Source organism: Bos mutus, chromosome 25, assembly GCF_027580195.1.
Source record: "Bos mutus isolate GX-2022 chromosome 25, NWIPB_WYAK_1.1, whole genome shotgun sequence".
In the NCBI taxonomy this organism is placed as follows: domain Eukaryota; kingdom Metazoa; phylum Chordata; class Mammalia; order Artiodactyla; family Bovidae; genus Bos; species Bos mutus.
This window is the reverse complement of record NC_091641.1, coordinates 27570172-27585194: the sequence shown is the minus strand read 5'-3', so window position 1 is coordinate 27585194 and position 15023 is coordinate 27570172. Positions and strand designations below refer to the sequence as shown.

At 49.4% G+C, this 15023-nt stretch overlaps 1 protein-coding gene across 3 annotated transcripts in view; it reads left to right on the top strand.

The window, feature by feature from the left end:
* The window catches only part of ABCC1 (ATP binding cassette subfamily C member 1 (ABCC1 blood group)), a 152161-nt gene that overhangs the window by 104605 nt on the left and 32533 nt on the right, over positions 1-15023 (top strand). For all 3 annotated transcript variants that reach the window (XM_070363190.1, XM_070363189.1, XM_070363188.1), the window contains 4 exons: positions 2454-2580; positions 8833-9009; positions 11064-11231; positions 13098-13281. In XM_070363190.1, the coding sequence (XP_070219291.1) occupies positions 2454-2580; positions 8833-9009; positions 11064-11231; positions 13098-13281 (656 nt within the window). The remainder of the gene's footprint in view (positions 1-2453; positions 2581-8832; positions 9010-11063; positions 11232-13097; positions 13282-15023) is intronic.

The window sequence follows — 15023 nt, the reverse complement described above, 5'->3', positions numbered from 1 at the left end:
GCCATCTGTGCTGCTTCCTTCTCAGACGTCCTCTTCCCTCAAGATCTAAGTGGCCCCCATTGACTCCAGGTGTCCCTCGTATGTCATCAGGAGACCCAGCCTCTTATAGGCCCAGGTTGGGTCACGTGCTTCTCCCTGAGCCAATCGCTGTGCCAGAAGAGACAGAGCACACTGATTGGCTGGTGGGTCAGAAGTTGTGATGGTGGCAGGAAGGCTTGGGTCTGCTGAAAACTTGTCCGCTCACGTGTGGTATCAATCTGGGTTGTTCTCCATCCTCTCCCCCAGCTGCCTGGTTCACCCTTTCCCACCATTTCCATGTCTGGGACACTGCCCACCTCAGTCCTTATTTTTATAAGTCACAGCATCCTGGGAATTGACCTGCTTCCCTGGCTACTTGCAAATGCCTCTGAGTTCTTTCCAACTGCAGGCCTTGCTCCGGGGATCTCAGACTTCCTTAAGGAGTCCCCCATCACAGGGCCAGACGGGACATTTTTAGGGGCCAGATTTATACCCACCCATGCCCCCAAACGGAGAAGGCAATGGCACCCCACTCCAGTACTCTCGCCTGGAAAAATCCCATGGACGGAGGATTCTGGCAGGCTGCAGTCCAGGGGATTGCTAAGAGTCGGACACGACTGAGCGACTTCACTTTCACTTTTCACTTTAATGCATTGGAGAAGGAAATGGCAACCCACTCCAGTGTTCTTGCCTGGAGAATCCCAGGGATGGGGGAGCCTGGTGGGCTGCTGTCTATGGGGTCGCACAGAGTCAGACATGACTAAAGTGACTTAGCAGCAGCAGCATGCCCCCAAATAATTGCCCCCTTACTGAGTAGCCAAATTACTCCTGTATTTTATTTGAGGATGTGGGGAGGGGCAGATCAGACTTTCTGGAGAAACGAGTCTGTGTAACACTACCGTGGATGGGACTGCATGTTTAGGAAGTTCTTCCTTATGTTTAACTTAACTCATGTCAGCTTCAACTTTAGCTTTTCTCTTGTCCTGCTTCATAAGTGAGTAGTCTGTCTATGCCTCTGTCCCTCTGTCTGTCCTTCTAGCCTCAAAGACCTTCTTGTTCCCATCACCCTCCCTTGACCAACCCATTGAATATCCACCCGTCAACCCCCACCGACCCCAGGTTTCTCCATCCAAACCTGTGCAATGTTCCCGTCTTGCCTGGGTGATCACAGGAGCTGCCTCCCTAGGCTGACTGTTCTGTTCTGGCCCCTTCATCCATTCCCCTCCCAGCATAGAACAAAAGAACAATCAGTGTGACCACGTAGCAGGTACGGAAGAATTGAACAATGGGAGCAAAAGCCATCAGCCTTTCCACCAATATGTTGAAATCATAATAGCAGAGCTTGGAAAGTGCAGCTGATGTATAGGTGAACCCAAGGAGGCCCTGGACATGCCCACCCTTCCCCAGTGGGTGGGATTCCCCATCTCCACTTTGCTGTCTGCTGTGGAGGGCTGGGCGTGGTCCTATGTCGTGTGACGCCCATCTTGTCAGCAGAGTGTTGAGCCTGTTGTGTTGGGTTGGCCAAAACGTGTGTTCGGAGTTTTCCGTAGCAGTTTATGGAAAACCCTGAACAAACATTTTGGCCAACCCAATACGATTACTGTTATATCCGCCAAAGGGCCATGTCAGTAGAGACATGTTTCTGAAACTCTGATTCAATTGTGTTAGGCCCTCCTGTCTGGCTTCCAGCTGGGAAGTGTGTCCTCTGGGGCCCTCTCGGGTCTGGACACCACCCACCCACCTCTTCAGGACTGACCTCCCACTCCCTGCCTCATCTTGTGTCATTGACCTGTCTACCTGTGGTCACGCCTGTGATTTCACACCCATAGGCCTTTCCTCACGCTGTCTCCAGGTGTCTGGGTTGTGCTCACCCTTCCTCTAGGCTTGGTTTTGGCGTGGCCTCTTTGTTGAGCGTCCCTATTGGTTCAGTAGTAAAGAATCCACCTGCAATGCAAGAGGTGCAGGAGATGTGTGCTCGATCCCTGAGTCGGGAAGATCTCCTGGAGGTGGGCATGGCAGCTCACTCCAGTATTCTTACCTGGAGAATCCCATGATCAGAGGAGCCTGGTGGGCTACAGTCTGTGGGGTCGCAAAGGGTTGGACATGACTGAGTGACTGAGCACACACGCACCCTTCCTTGAGCACCTGCATCATGCCCCCAGGTGAAGTGGATCCCCCTCCACTCAAGCCCCCTTCTCCTGTCTCGGTCGCTCCTGCAGGGGTCTTTCCTAAGATGCAGCTGTGTCCAGCCTGGCACAGAAGCCTCTGAGGCAGTTCCCTGAACTAATAAGTTCGTTGTAAGAACAGCAGGAGTGATGTCCAGGCCTCAAAGACTCCAGACAACCCTGCCTTCCCTCTCTCCCCACTCGGGGCCCGTCCAGCGTCGGGAAGCCAGGCTCCCCCATCTGAGCCCAGGGTGTGTCATGTCGTTTCAGCATCACCTTCTCTGTTCCGGAAGGTTCCCTGGTGGCCGTGGTGGGCCAGGTGGGCTGTGGGAAATCGTCTCTACTCTCAGCGCTCTTGGCCGAGATGGACAAGGTGGAGGGACACGTGACTGTCAAGGTAGGAGGCCTGGGTGGGAGCCAGGTAACTCACTGCCAAGGGGAAGGCCAAAGGGCTATGCGGCGTTTCCTTTTATGAGCTTGTTAAGCAGGTGGGAACTCCTTTTGTTCTCTTCTTCTCTCCCGTCCTGGAAGGCAAGATTGTGGTGTCATTTAGTTCCTGCTGTGTCTCAGCACCTAGAATAGTGCCCAGGATGTAGTAGGCACTGGATAAATATTTAGTAAACACATGAATGCCCACTGGTCCACCCTCTGCCCTCAACTCCCTCCCCATCGCCGGCCTGCAGTGTGCATCCCGGGCCCTCCTTAAGCATGGCTTTCTCAGGCTTGTTCTTTCTCTTTGTGGTTCTCTTTGTATCTCTTTTGGCAAATGTAACAACACTTAAAATTTTTTATTGATGTCATTGGAATATTTCCTTGGAGAATTCTTTTTAAGGGACTTATTTAAATTCTCAGTGTTTGTTGGATTCTTAATATGGGGCTAAAGGGAGACTGTTTTTACTGCTTTTAAAAACAAAGTGTTTTGAACTGAGTTGCAGTATGTCTTGGGAGAGAGTTTAAGAGGCTGCCTTAGTGAACAGATGTGTCGCATCAGAATCAGGAGCCTTGTTTGGCGTTTAGCTCTGTCCCCCGCCCCCAAAACCCTTCCCTGGGGTTGGGGATATTTTCTTCCAGAGTTTTGTTGACACCAGCATTTCCTGAGCATGGTCTGCAGCAAATTCATCTTACTATTTAGGGAATAAAGAGTCCTGGGCTCAAACAAGCTTGGGAAATAGTACAAATTCTGATTCCTTCCCTGTTGGACACTTAAAGGCTCTGATAAGTCCTACAGGGAGGAAAAAAAAAAAAAACAACCTATTTAATTTTGGTTAATCCTGCATGTCCCAGACACATTTGCCTGCACCTCTTTGTTGTCTAGACAGCAACTCCTTATGTCTTAAGATTACTTTCTCCTGGAGTCTACTTGGGGGATGCTGGTTTGTGCCATAGTTTTCATTTCAGAGCAAAATCCTTTCTTTGCTGATGATCATATGCCCATTGAGCCTTGTGTGCCTTAGAGAAAGTGTATGATAGTTGGGTCCAGACTAACGAGGGTTTTCTAGGAGGCACTGCCAGTGCAGGAGACACAGGAGACAGAGGTTCAATCTCTGGGTCAGGAAGATCCCTTGGACCTATTGTTTTAAGAAATGATCTGTCATTACTTTCAAATACATGCTATAAAGTAAGGTTCATAAGCAGCATGAGCTAGGTTAATTGGAAGAAGACTCGGGATCATGGTGGGATCCACACTGCCTTCTGTTTGATTAACCCTGGGTTTTCACAGTCACAGCCCTATTGACGTTTCATGCCAGATAATTCTCTGCTGTGGAGGCTGTCCTGTGCACTGTGGGGTGTTGAGCAGCATCCCTGACCTCTGCCCACGAGATGCCAGAAGCAGCCACAAGTCATAACAACCAAAAGTGTCTCTCGACATTGTCATTTGTGTCCCCTGGGGGGCAAAATTACCCCCAGTTGAGAACCACTGAATACAGAGATGATGGACCAAAAAGTGAGGGTGCTTGAATATTTGATGAGGTTGTAGATTTATTCGTGACTGGTTATTTTGCCTTGGTAAGGGAAGGGCTTCCCTGGTGGCTCAGATGGTAAAGAATCTACCTACAATGTGTGTAGACCCCAGGTTCGATCTCTGGGTCAGGAAGATCCCCCGGAGAAGGGAATGGCAACGCTCTCCAATATTCTTGCCTGGAAAATTCCATGGACAGAGGAGCCTGGCGGGCTACAGTCCATAGGGTCATACAGAGTCGAAAATAACTGAGCAACTAACTACAAAAACAAGGAAAGTGCGGGAAATGTGTTTAAAATGTTTATTTTGTCTCAGCAGTTTAGTTGGTAGGGCTCATGCATACTGTGAGAATTACCTGTGGGTTCTGCAGTGAGGCTTTGTGACAGTCTGGCCACTTTAAGTTAGGATATTGGAGTCAGCAGTTTGGTTATTTATCTGAGAATGGAGATGAAGAGCTGGGCTCCCTGGGTTTCATTTCCAACCTCATCCTCCTAGCCTCCCTTTATTTAACAGTCTTTGAGGGCTCCCCTTTGCCCTTTTAGTGAAGCTCATACTCCTCACCCCGGAGAAGGGAATGGCAACCCACTCCAGGATTCTTGCCTGAAGAATTCCATGGGCAGAGAAGCCTTGTGGGCTGCAGTCCGTGGGGTCGCAAAGAGTCAGACATGACTGAGCTACTGAACTGATCTGAACTGAACTGAGCAACTAACACACACATACACATACTTGTCACTAGGACCACCAGCCTTGTGTGAGTCCCGTCCCACCCCCTGGCTCCTTCCTGCCTGTCTTCCTCTCACATCATGGTCCCATCACACTGGCCTTCCTGTTGCTCAGACTTGCCAAGTTCCTCTTGATTTTGGACACACATAGCAATCGGCGGCAGCTTGCAGCAAGTAGCAGTGAGCAGTAGCTGGCAGCCAGCTCTTAGTTTCCTGAACGGGGAGTCCTAACCCCTGGACCACAGGAGCCAGCAGTGAGGGCCTGAGTCCCTAGCCCTAGCCCTTGCCCACTTGGTCAAGAACAAATTCAGGAGAGGAGGCAGAAGGTACGAGCAAAGTAAAAAGTTTGTTGAAAACAAAAGTGCCTGCAAAAAGGTGCGTGGGCAAACTCAGAGAGTTGTGCTTTTCAGAAGTTTAAATCCTTTATAAGGGGGCCGTTTTCCAGGTCTTTGTCTTCCCCTGAGGTGTGCATTAAGAAGAGGTGGCAGGAATACACAGAAGAACTGTACAAAAAAGATCTTCACGACCCAGATAATCACGATGGTGTGATCACTGACCTAGAGCCAGACATCCTGGAATGTGAAGTCAAGTGGGCCTTAGAAAGCATCACTACGAACAAAGCTAGTGGAGGTGATGGAATTCCAGTTGAGCTATTTCAAATCCTGAAAGATGATGCTGTGAAAGTGTTGCACTCAATATGCCAGCAAATTTGGAAAACTCAGCAGTGGCCACAGGACTGGAAAAGGTCCGTTTTCATTCCAATCCCAAAGAAAGGCAATGCCAAAGAATGCTCAAACTACTGCACAATTGCACTCATCTCACATGCTAGTAAAGTAATGCTCAAAATTCTCCAAGCCAGGCTTCAGCAATACGTGAACCGTGAACTTCCAGATGTTCAAGCTGGTTTTAGAAAAGGCAGAGGAACCAGAGATCAAATTGCCAACATCCGCTGGATCATGGAAAAAGCAAGAGAGTTCCAGAAAAGCATCTATTTCTGCTTTATTGACTACACCAAAGCCTTTGACTGTGTGGATCACAATAAACTGTGGAAAATTCTGAAAGAGATGGGAATACCAGACCACCTGACCTGCCTCTTGAGAAACCTGTATGCAGGTCAGGAAGCAACAGTTAGAATTGGACATGGAACAACAGACTGGTTCCAAATAGGAAAAGGAGTACGTCAAGGCTGTATATTGTCACCCTGCTTACTTAACTTATATGCAGAGTACATCATGAGAAACGCTGGGCTGGATGAAGCACAAGCTGGAATCAAGATTGCCGGGAGAAATATCAATAACCTCAGGTACTCTTGCCTGGAAAATCCCATGGACGGAGGAGCCTGGTGGGCTGCAGTCCATGGGGTCGCTAGGAGTCGGGCACGACTGAGCGACTTCACTTTCACTTTTCACTTTCATGCACTGGAGAAGGAAATGGCAACCCACTCCAGTGTTCTTGCCTGGAGAATCCCAGGGATGGGGGAGCCTGGTGGGCTGCTGTCTCTGGGGTCGCACAGAGTCGGACATGACTGAAGCGACTTAGCAGCAGCAGCAGATATGCAGATGACACCACCCTTATGGCAGAAAGTGAAGAGGAACTCAAAAGCCTCTTGATGAAAGTGAAAGTGGAGAGTGAAAAAGCTGGCTTAAAGCTCAACATTCAGAAAACGAAGATCATGGCATCTGGTCCTATCACTTCATGGGAAATAGATGGGGAAACAGTGGAAACAGTGTCAGACTTTATTTTTTGGGTTCCAAAATCACTGCAGATGGTGACTGCAGCCATGAAATTAAAAGACGCTTACTCCTTGGAAGGAAAGTTATGACCAACCTAGATAGCACATTCAAAAGCAGAGACATTACTTTGCCAACAAAGGTCCATCTAGTCAAGGCTATGGTTTTTCCAGTGTTCATGTATGGATGTGAGAGTTGGACTGTGAAGAAAGCTGAGCGCCGAAGAATTGATGCTTTTAAAGTGTGGTGTTGGATAAGACTCTAGAGAGTCCCTTGGACTGCAAGGAGATCCAACCAGTCCATTCTGAAGGAGATCAGCCCTGGGATTTCTTTGGAAGGAATGAAACTCCAGTACTTTGGCCACCTCATGCGAAGAGTTGACTCATTGGAAAAGACTCTGATGCTGGGAAGGATTGGGGGCAGGAGGAGAAGGGGACGACAGAGGATGAGATGGCTGGATGGCATCACTGACTCAATGGACGTGAGTCTGAGTGAACTCCAGGAGTTGGTGATGGACAGGGAGGCCTGGCGTGCTGCGATTCATGGGGTCATAAAGAGTCGGACACGACTGAGTGACTGAACTGAACTGAACTGAACCTTAGCCAAGATAGATCTCAAAGTGAAGGCTTCTGGAGGAGTAAGACTTATTATGGTCTGGCATTATTCTCTGACTTTTGACCCTAAGGAACCTTCCCATGCATGTGTAGTGTCTCCTTTGTTCCAGAAAAGGGAGGGGAGTGGAGATCCCTTAATCCTTTACCCAAACAGGATTTTGCCTTTCTTTGTCCTGGCCAAGACTATTAAGGATATTTACAAGACAAAGACCTACTATTTACCCTGTTTCTGTTGTTCCATTTTGGTGGGCAAATAGGCTGACTGTAAATGCCTTAACTGGAGCCCACCGCTGTCTTGTCTCAGGAAATGCAAAGAGGAGACTAGTTTTAAGTATCCAACCTGAAGCCCACTTCTTCTTCCCCCATGATATGCAGGCAGAGGCCACATGTAAATGTCTAACCTGTAGCCTGTCTGTCCCCTTCCTCCCTCTCATGAAGTTCCTCAGACTGAAATGCTCTTTCCTCTTCTCTTTATCAGACCAACTTATTTTCACCTATCAGTCCTTGTTAAAAATATTTTTTTCAGTTACTGAAATACATGAAACAAATGCCCTCCTCGTAGTCTTTGTTCTTATGCCATTCTGACACCTTGTATTATGTGGAAATGTACAGCAACTTTAGAAATGGACAGTTTTTATACAAGATGTCTTTGCTTAAATTTCATCAAGGAAATCTCAAGGGCTCTTTTAATGTCTCAAACTAAGTCTCCCTTTAAAAAAAATTTTTTTTTTTAATTGAACTATAGTTGATTTACAATGTTGTGTTAGTTTCTGGTGTGCAGTGAAGTCATTCAGGTAAATGTGTATATATATTCTTTTTCAGATTCTTTTCCAGTATAGGTTAAGTCTTCCTTTTAAAGGACTTTTTTGAAAGTCTCATATTTTTCTCTCTTAGCCTGTACCACAACAATAATCAAATAATTTTTTTTTTTTTTTTTTTTAAATTCAGGTACTTCCCATTCTTGGGAACCAGGAGGTTTTAGTTGTTGTTTATTTTAAATTTTATTTTATTTTATTTTAAATATTTTAAAAAATTTCTTAAGTTGACATATAGATGATGTGGGGGCTTCCAGGTGGTGCTAGTGGTAAAGAACCCACCTGCCAATGCGGGAGACGTAAGAGACAAGGGTTCGATCCCTGGGTTGGGAAGATCCCCTGGAGGAGGGCATGGCAACCCACTCTAGTATTCTTGCCTGGAGAACCCCATGGACAGAGGAGCCTGGTGAGCTACAGTCCACATGGTTGCAGAGTGTCAGACATGACTGAGGCAACTTAGCACACAGATGGTGTGCAGTATTTTATCAGATATAGGTGTGCAGTGTAGGGGGGCTAGGCATTTCGTTTGCTGCTATTCCGTTAATAGTTATTAAATACGTAACTGTAATCTCATTAACAAGGATTTCAGCTCTCAAACTCTCAATATTGGAGCCAGTGACTGACCTAGAATGGACTCTGACCCCAGCCCTGGCGTCTGTGGTCCTTGGGGCCTTGGTTTCCCTCTTGTTGAAACCATAGATGTGACGAAGGTATCGTGTGAAGTAAGGCCTTCCTGGCAGGGAGTAGGCCGCCGCTATTTTGTTAACCAAGTCTGTCTGTCCTGCCACCACCTTTGTTTGCCACCTAGGGCTCAGTGGCCTACGTCCCACAGCAGGCCTGGATTCAGAACATTTCTCTCCGAGAAAACATCCTTTTTGGACGCCAGCTACAGGAACGGTATTATAAGGCTGTGGTAGAAGCCTGTGCCCTCCTCCCAGACCTGGAAATCCTGCCCAGTGGGGACCGGACAGAGATTGGTGAGAAGGTCAGTAGACTTGAGCGTGGCCCCTGTATCAGTCAGCTATTGCTGTGCAGCAAACAAGCACAAAAATCTCAGTGGCTTATGATGTTAAACACTTTGCTGCTTATGGGTGGGTCAACTGTGACTGGGTGACCCAGGCTAGGCTCTGCTGGGTGGCTCTGCTCCACATTGCAGGCCAGCTAAGCCCAGTTCCAGGCTGTGGGTTGGCTCAGGTCTCCCCAGTGGCTTCTTACTAGGGCCTGGGTGAAGGGACAGCAGCTCCCCAGGGGGAAGCTTTTTCAATGGCAGCAGCAGAAGCCCAAGAGAACAACAACAACAACAAAATGTGATGTCTTTTAAAGCACACCATCCTTTCTACCCATAAAGCAAGTCACTTGGTTGAACCCAAAGAACCAGAGAGTGCATGTTACTTTTGTGGTCATGTGACTGAAAAGTCCCAAGACCATTGGCGCTATACAGGGCACAGGGGTGTCAGTGATTCCAGTGTCCACAGCCCTTTTCAAAACATTATCATTATGTTAATGATAAACGTAATAATGCAAGAGCTCACACTTATGGAGTAATCGCTACGTGCCAGGCACAGTGCTAAACACTTTATACATATCTTGTCCTTACAGCAAGCCCAGGAGATGGGACTTACTGTTAACCCTGTGTAATGGTGGAGGAAAAGGAGGCACGGAAAGGCCAAGTGACTTCCGGAGCCCCTTCCCATCTCAGGGCCTTTGCACATGCTTTCCCCTCTGCCCGGCTGGCTTGCTCAGTTGCCACCTGGTGGTTAAGTGGTGTGCAAATGGTCTGGAGCCGACTAAAGAGCTTTCTCATCCTTGTTTTTAGTTATTAATACAAGCCAGTGGCTCAACCAACTTTCCTACTTCGTGAGCTATTTCTTTTATTTGAGTGAAATCTGCAGTTCCTTGGAAAGAAAAACAAAATTATTAGAGCTTTTGGGGTTTTCAAGTGGCAAAGAATCCTGAGTGAGAACTGAATTTACAGGCATTGTGTGGAATCCAAGGGCTGGAATGTGGCGGGGCTCAGGAAGGGACTGATTCCTCCTCTGAATTTCATCTCTGCTTTTCTGCGGAGCTTTGTTGTTGTTTTCCAAAATGTGTATATCTGCCACTTGGAGATTCCTCACTCTCCCTGTTTAGGCCCTAGTAACCAATGTGGGGGCTTCCCAGGTGGCACTAGTGGAGATGTAAGACACGCTGGTTCCATCCCTGGGTTGGGAAGACCCCCTAGAGGAGGTCATGGCAGCCCACTCCAGTATTCTTGCCTGGAGAATCCCATGGACAGAGGAGCCTGGTGGGCTACCTTCCATAGAGCTGCACAGAGTTGGACATGACCGAAGTGACTTCTCAGGCACACATGCACCCAGTTTTGGAGGGAGAGGATGTGATTGGCTTAGTTTGGGTCTGATGTCTGCCTGGGGCCAAAAGCTGTGAACTAGAGGAACTCTCAAAATGAGCCTGGCTGCCAGGACCCTGTCTCAGAGCAGGGGGAGGGTGGGCATCTCTTGGGGAGAGGGGCTGGGTGGTTAGCTTCGCAGGTGTCCACTCTGACTCCAGCCAGATATGCAAGTGATGCTGGCTTACCTGCTGCAGGAGAGCCCTGTGGTCCTTGTGCCCTGGTTCAAATTAACAAACTGTGCCCTTCCTGCTGGCTGGCGGGGTGCAGGCTGGATTGTAGCATCCCTGGGGCACAGCCTGCCTTGACCGTGTGGCTTCACCAGTGAGCGAAGCCCCAAGATCATGAGCCTTCCTGTACCCAGCACTGTGTGGTGCCACCAGCCTCACCTTCCTGACCGTGCCCTGCTCAGCAGCACCCGGCGGCTCGGGTTTTCTCTTTGCCGGTTTCACAGTTGAGGCTGAACCTGGAGCCGGGACTTGAACCCACGTTGGCGCAGGCGCGATCTCGCTCCGTTACCGCTGCTCCTTCCGCAGGAGGCGGACGCAGCCCTGTGGGGCCTCAGGCGAGGGGCGATGCATGGTGATCCGCTGCACCCCTCTGCCTGTCTCGGCTTCCCAGAAGGCCCAACTTTCTGCCGTGTTTCTCCGCAGGGTGTGAACCTGTCCGGGGGCCAGAAGCAGCGCGTGAGCCTGGCCCGGGCCGTATACTGCGACTCAGACGTCTACCTCCTCGACGATCCCCTCTCAGCCGTGGACGCCCACGTGGGCAAGCACATCTTTGAAAACGTGATTGGCCCCAAGGGGCTTCTGAAGAACAAGGTACCTGCTGCGGGGGCAGCTTGGGGGCTGGTCCCCGGTCTTTGGTTAGGTCACGGTGTGTCCCCTTTGGGACCCCTTCGCTTGACTGGACTGGAGAGCATATTTTCAAATCCAACCCTTGGCAGCCTTCCGGGGACAGCCGTCTTGTTCTCATTGCCTCCGCTTGGCAGAAAGAAGCCTTTCTTTATGCTTAAACAATAGGGGTGGTGTCTCGGAGGGAAGTACCCCCCACCACCACCACCATCCCCTGTCCCCAAGGAGCCGGCCCTCCTTTCCCAGCTGAAGTGGCCGTGGGCTGAGGGACAGAGGTTTGAGCAGGAAAACGGCTACTACACCTTAACATGGCAGGAAAGGGTTCCTTTCCTCTTTTCTTCTTTTTGAAATTTGTTTGTTTAGGGGAGTTACAGAGGCTCTTCTTCTGCCTCTCCCATTAAAAAGTAAGACATGCCCATGGGAAAAAATGTAGCAAATCAGAAAACCACGAAGGATAAAAACAATTATGCATCGTCCCACTGCGTAGAGATTTTTGTATTTCTTTCAAGTCTTTTTGCTGTGTATATAAGCTTTTTTTGTTTGTTATTTTTGGCTGCACTGGGTCTTCCTTGTTGCCCACACTTTCTTTAGTAGTTGGGGAGGGCCTGGAGCTGGCTGGCTACAGCCTAGTTTCCATATGCGCGCTTCTCATTGTGGTGGCTGCTCTTGCTGTGGAACAGACTCTAGGGCACAAGGGCTTAGTTGCTCCTCACATGTGGGAACTTCCCAGACCAGGAATCAAACCCGTGTCCCCTGCACTGGCAGGTGGATTCTTAACCACTGGGCCATCAGGGAAGTTCTGTATAAGCTTTTTAATATGATTATCACATCATGCATATATATATACACATACACACATATAATAAGCATGCCACTTAATCTGTTGTAAGCATTCCCCTGCACCCCATAAGAATTCTGTTTAATTTTTAAATATTAAACACCTGTTTTGGTTGTGAAAGAAATACATGCCCATAGTAACAAAACCAGAGAGTGTATGTAAAGTTAAAAAAAAAAATTCTCCCTCATCCTGCAGCCCTAGCTGCTCTCGAAAGCAGGGGCCAGTGAATCCAGCCTGCTGCCTGTCTTGTAGGCAACCCACCAGCCAAGAATGATCTTTACATTTTTAAGTGGTTGGAAAAAAATTCTGAAGACAAATATTTTGTGACATAGGAAAACTGTATTAAAGTTACACATCCGCTTCCATAAATAAAGCTTTACTGGATCATGGCCAGCCCATCTGTTTATGTCTTGTGTATGACCAGACGGGCCATAAAGCTGAAAATGTTTACCATTAGGCTGTTTTAAGAAAAAGTCTGCCAACTTGTGTAAACGGTTTGATGCACATCCTCCCAGACTTTCAGTTAGATAAAAGATACCCATGTACAAGCGCTGTAGTCTTTTGGGGGTGGGGAAACTTGAAACACTCAAGTCACAGCATGCACAGTTTTTCGCAGGAGTGTCATTCTTTTATTCATCTACACATGGATGATTCCTTCCCTGCATCTCCTCCAGATTTTTGTTCAAAACCAACTTCCCCCATCACCCTTATTAAAATTGCAACCCCCCCCACCCCCATCTCAGTATCCTTTCCCCTTTGCTTCCACCTGCTCACAATACAGCACACAGCATTTTACTCATATCTGTCTGGACCCTAGAATCTGAAGCAAGGATCATTGTTTCCCTCACTCCTGCCCACCCCGCCCCAGCTCCCAGCCTGCAGATTGCAATGCTTCTGTGTGCCTGCATCCCAGGCGCATGTACAGGTCGGGGGGTGGGGGGAGATTCCTTTTGCGCGCATGCGCTAATATGGCCGTGTCTCCGCTCTCCCTGCAGACACGGCTCCTGGTCACACACGCCATCAGCTACCTGCCCCAGATGGATGTCATCATAGTCATGAGCGGCGGCAAGATCTCCGAGATGGGCTCCTACCAGGAGCTATTGGCTCGGGACGGCGCCTTCGCCGAGTTCCTGCGTACCTATGCCAGCGCGGAGCAGGAGCAGGGGCAGCCGGAGGACGGTAGGGTTGTGTGGGCCTTCGGTGTGGGTGGTGCCCGGTCGGCCCCAGGTCTCCCCTGAAAGTTCCCACCAGCTGCCCTGGAAGCTCAGGAGGGCATCAGGTGGGGGGCTAGGCCAGGGCCTTTCAGGAACCATCTGGAAGGACTTTCAGGACTGAATTGAGAGGGAGTCCCAATACTTTAGAGAGCTGGGTCAGCAGAACAGGACACAAGTCCCGGTACTTTAATGCAATATATCTCTGGGCCTGTGGAGTTACAGGGGTTTCATGACAAAGATGGAGGTAGTGATAATTACAGTCCTCCTGACTCCCAAGAGGCTGTGAAGCCAGTGGCACGTTCACCATGTTGTCGATGAGTTGCTCAGTTGTAGCCAACTCCTTGCAACCTCGTGGACTGCAGCACGCCAGGCTTCCCTGTCCCTTGCTGTCTCCCTGAGTTTGCTCACATTCATGCCCATTGAGGCAGTGACACGGGTCATGAGGCCAAACCTGGTGGTTGAGCCTGCAGGTTGGAGGTTGGCAGGACCTGAGTTCCAGTCTCAGCTGCTGCTCTTTCCAGCTGTGTGATGTCTGGCCATTCCTGATGAAGCAGTGAAAAACAGACCCGACCTTCTGGCGCCTGAATGTGCTAGATTACTGGAGCCTTTGGCACAGTGCCAGTGACAGCTGCTGCTATTACTTTTCTTGGGAAGAGTGCCCCCTGATACCCTACGCATGTGGCATCTGGCAGGTTCAGGTAGACCTGCCCACTTCTCAGCCACCACACCTGCTCTGTCCTCACAAGAGCATGCTCTGAATTCCGGGCTGGGGCCTTCCCCTGTCTTTATTTGAAGCAAACAGGGTGAGGTGTCTAAGAATCTTGTTCTCTCTTATTATGTGTATGTGTGTTAATCACTGGGTTGTGCGTGACTTTGCAATCTCATGGACTGTAGCCCACCAGGCTCCTCTATCCATGGGATTCTCCATGCAAGAATACTGGAATGGGTTGCCATTTCCTATTCCAGGGGATCTTCCCTACTCAGGGATTGAACCCAGGTCTCCTGCATTGCAGGCAGTTTCTTTACTGATTGAGCCAGCAGGGAAGCCCCATTCTCTCCTTTAGTTGGTTTGAAATTCAGGGAATCGGTCGGCCTGCGGGCTGCCCTGTATTTATGTCAGATGGGCATCTGGAACGGATCCTCTGCTGGTGCTCCCCCACCCTCCAGGAGCCTTGACCTGCCTTACACAGAGAGGAAAGAAGTCATCTGATGCCTTTTCTGCTTTGATTTCAGCTGTTGCTAAAGAGTGGAACTAAAGCGAGATCGCCTGTCCTGCTGTGATCTCCCTCTTCCAGGAACTAATTACAGACTCCCTGGGCCCCTGGGGCGTGTTTGTTACATGCTCAGTCCCCAGGCAGGTCTCAGATAGGCTGTCTCCCACCCCCCACCCCCCTGGTTGGGGCTGCAGGACTGTCCCGTTGCACAACTCCTGTGGGCAGAGTTGTCATTGGGTGTCTGTGATGTGAGGACACGCACATCAGTGAGTGAGTGTTGACTGCTGACCAGGGCTTGTGTCCCTGACAGGGGTCATCACGTTGGCTCACTCACTCCTCACAGCTTCTCATGAAGGAGGGAAGATGGTGGTGCCCGGTCCACTGGGGAGGAAACTGAGGCTTACAAGAAGCTCGTCCCGGGATTTCCCTGGCACTGCAGTGGTTAGTACTCTGTACTTCCACTGCAGGGGGCTCAGGTTCAGTCCCTGACTGG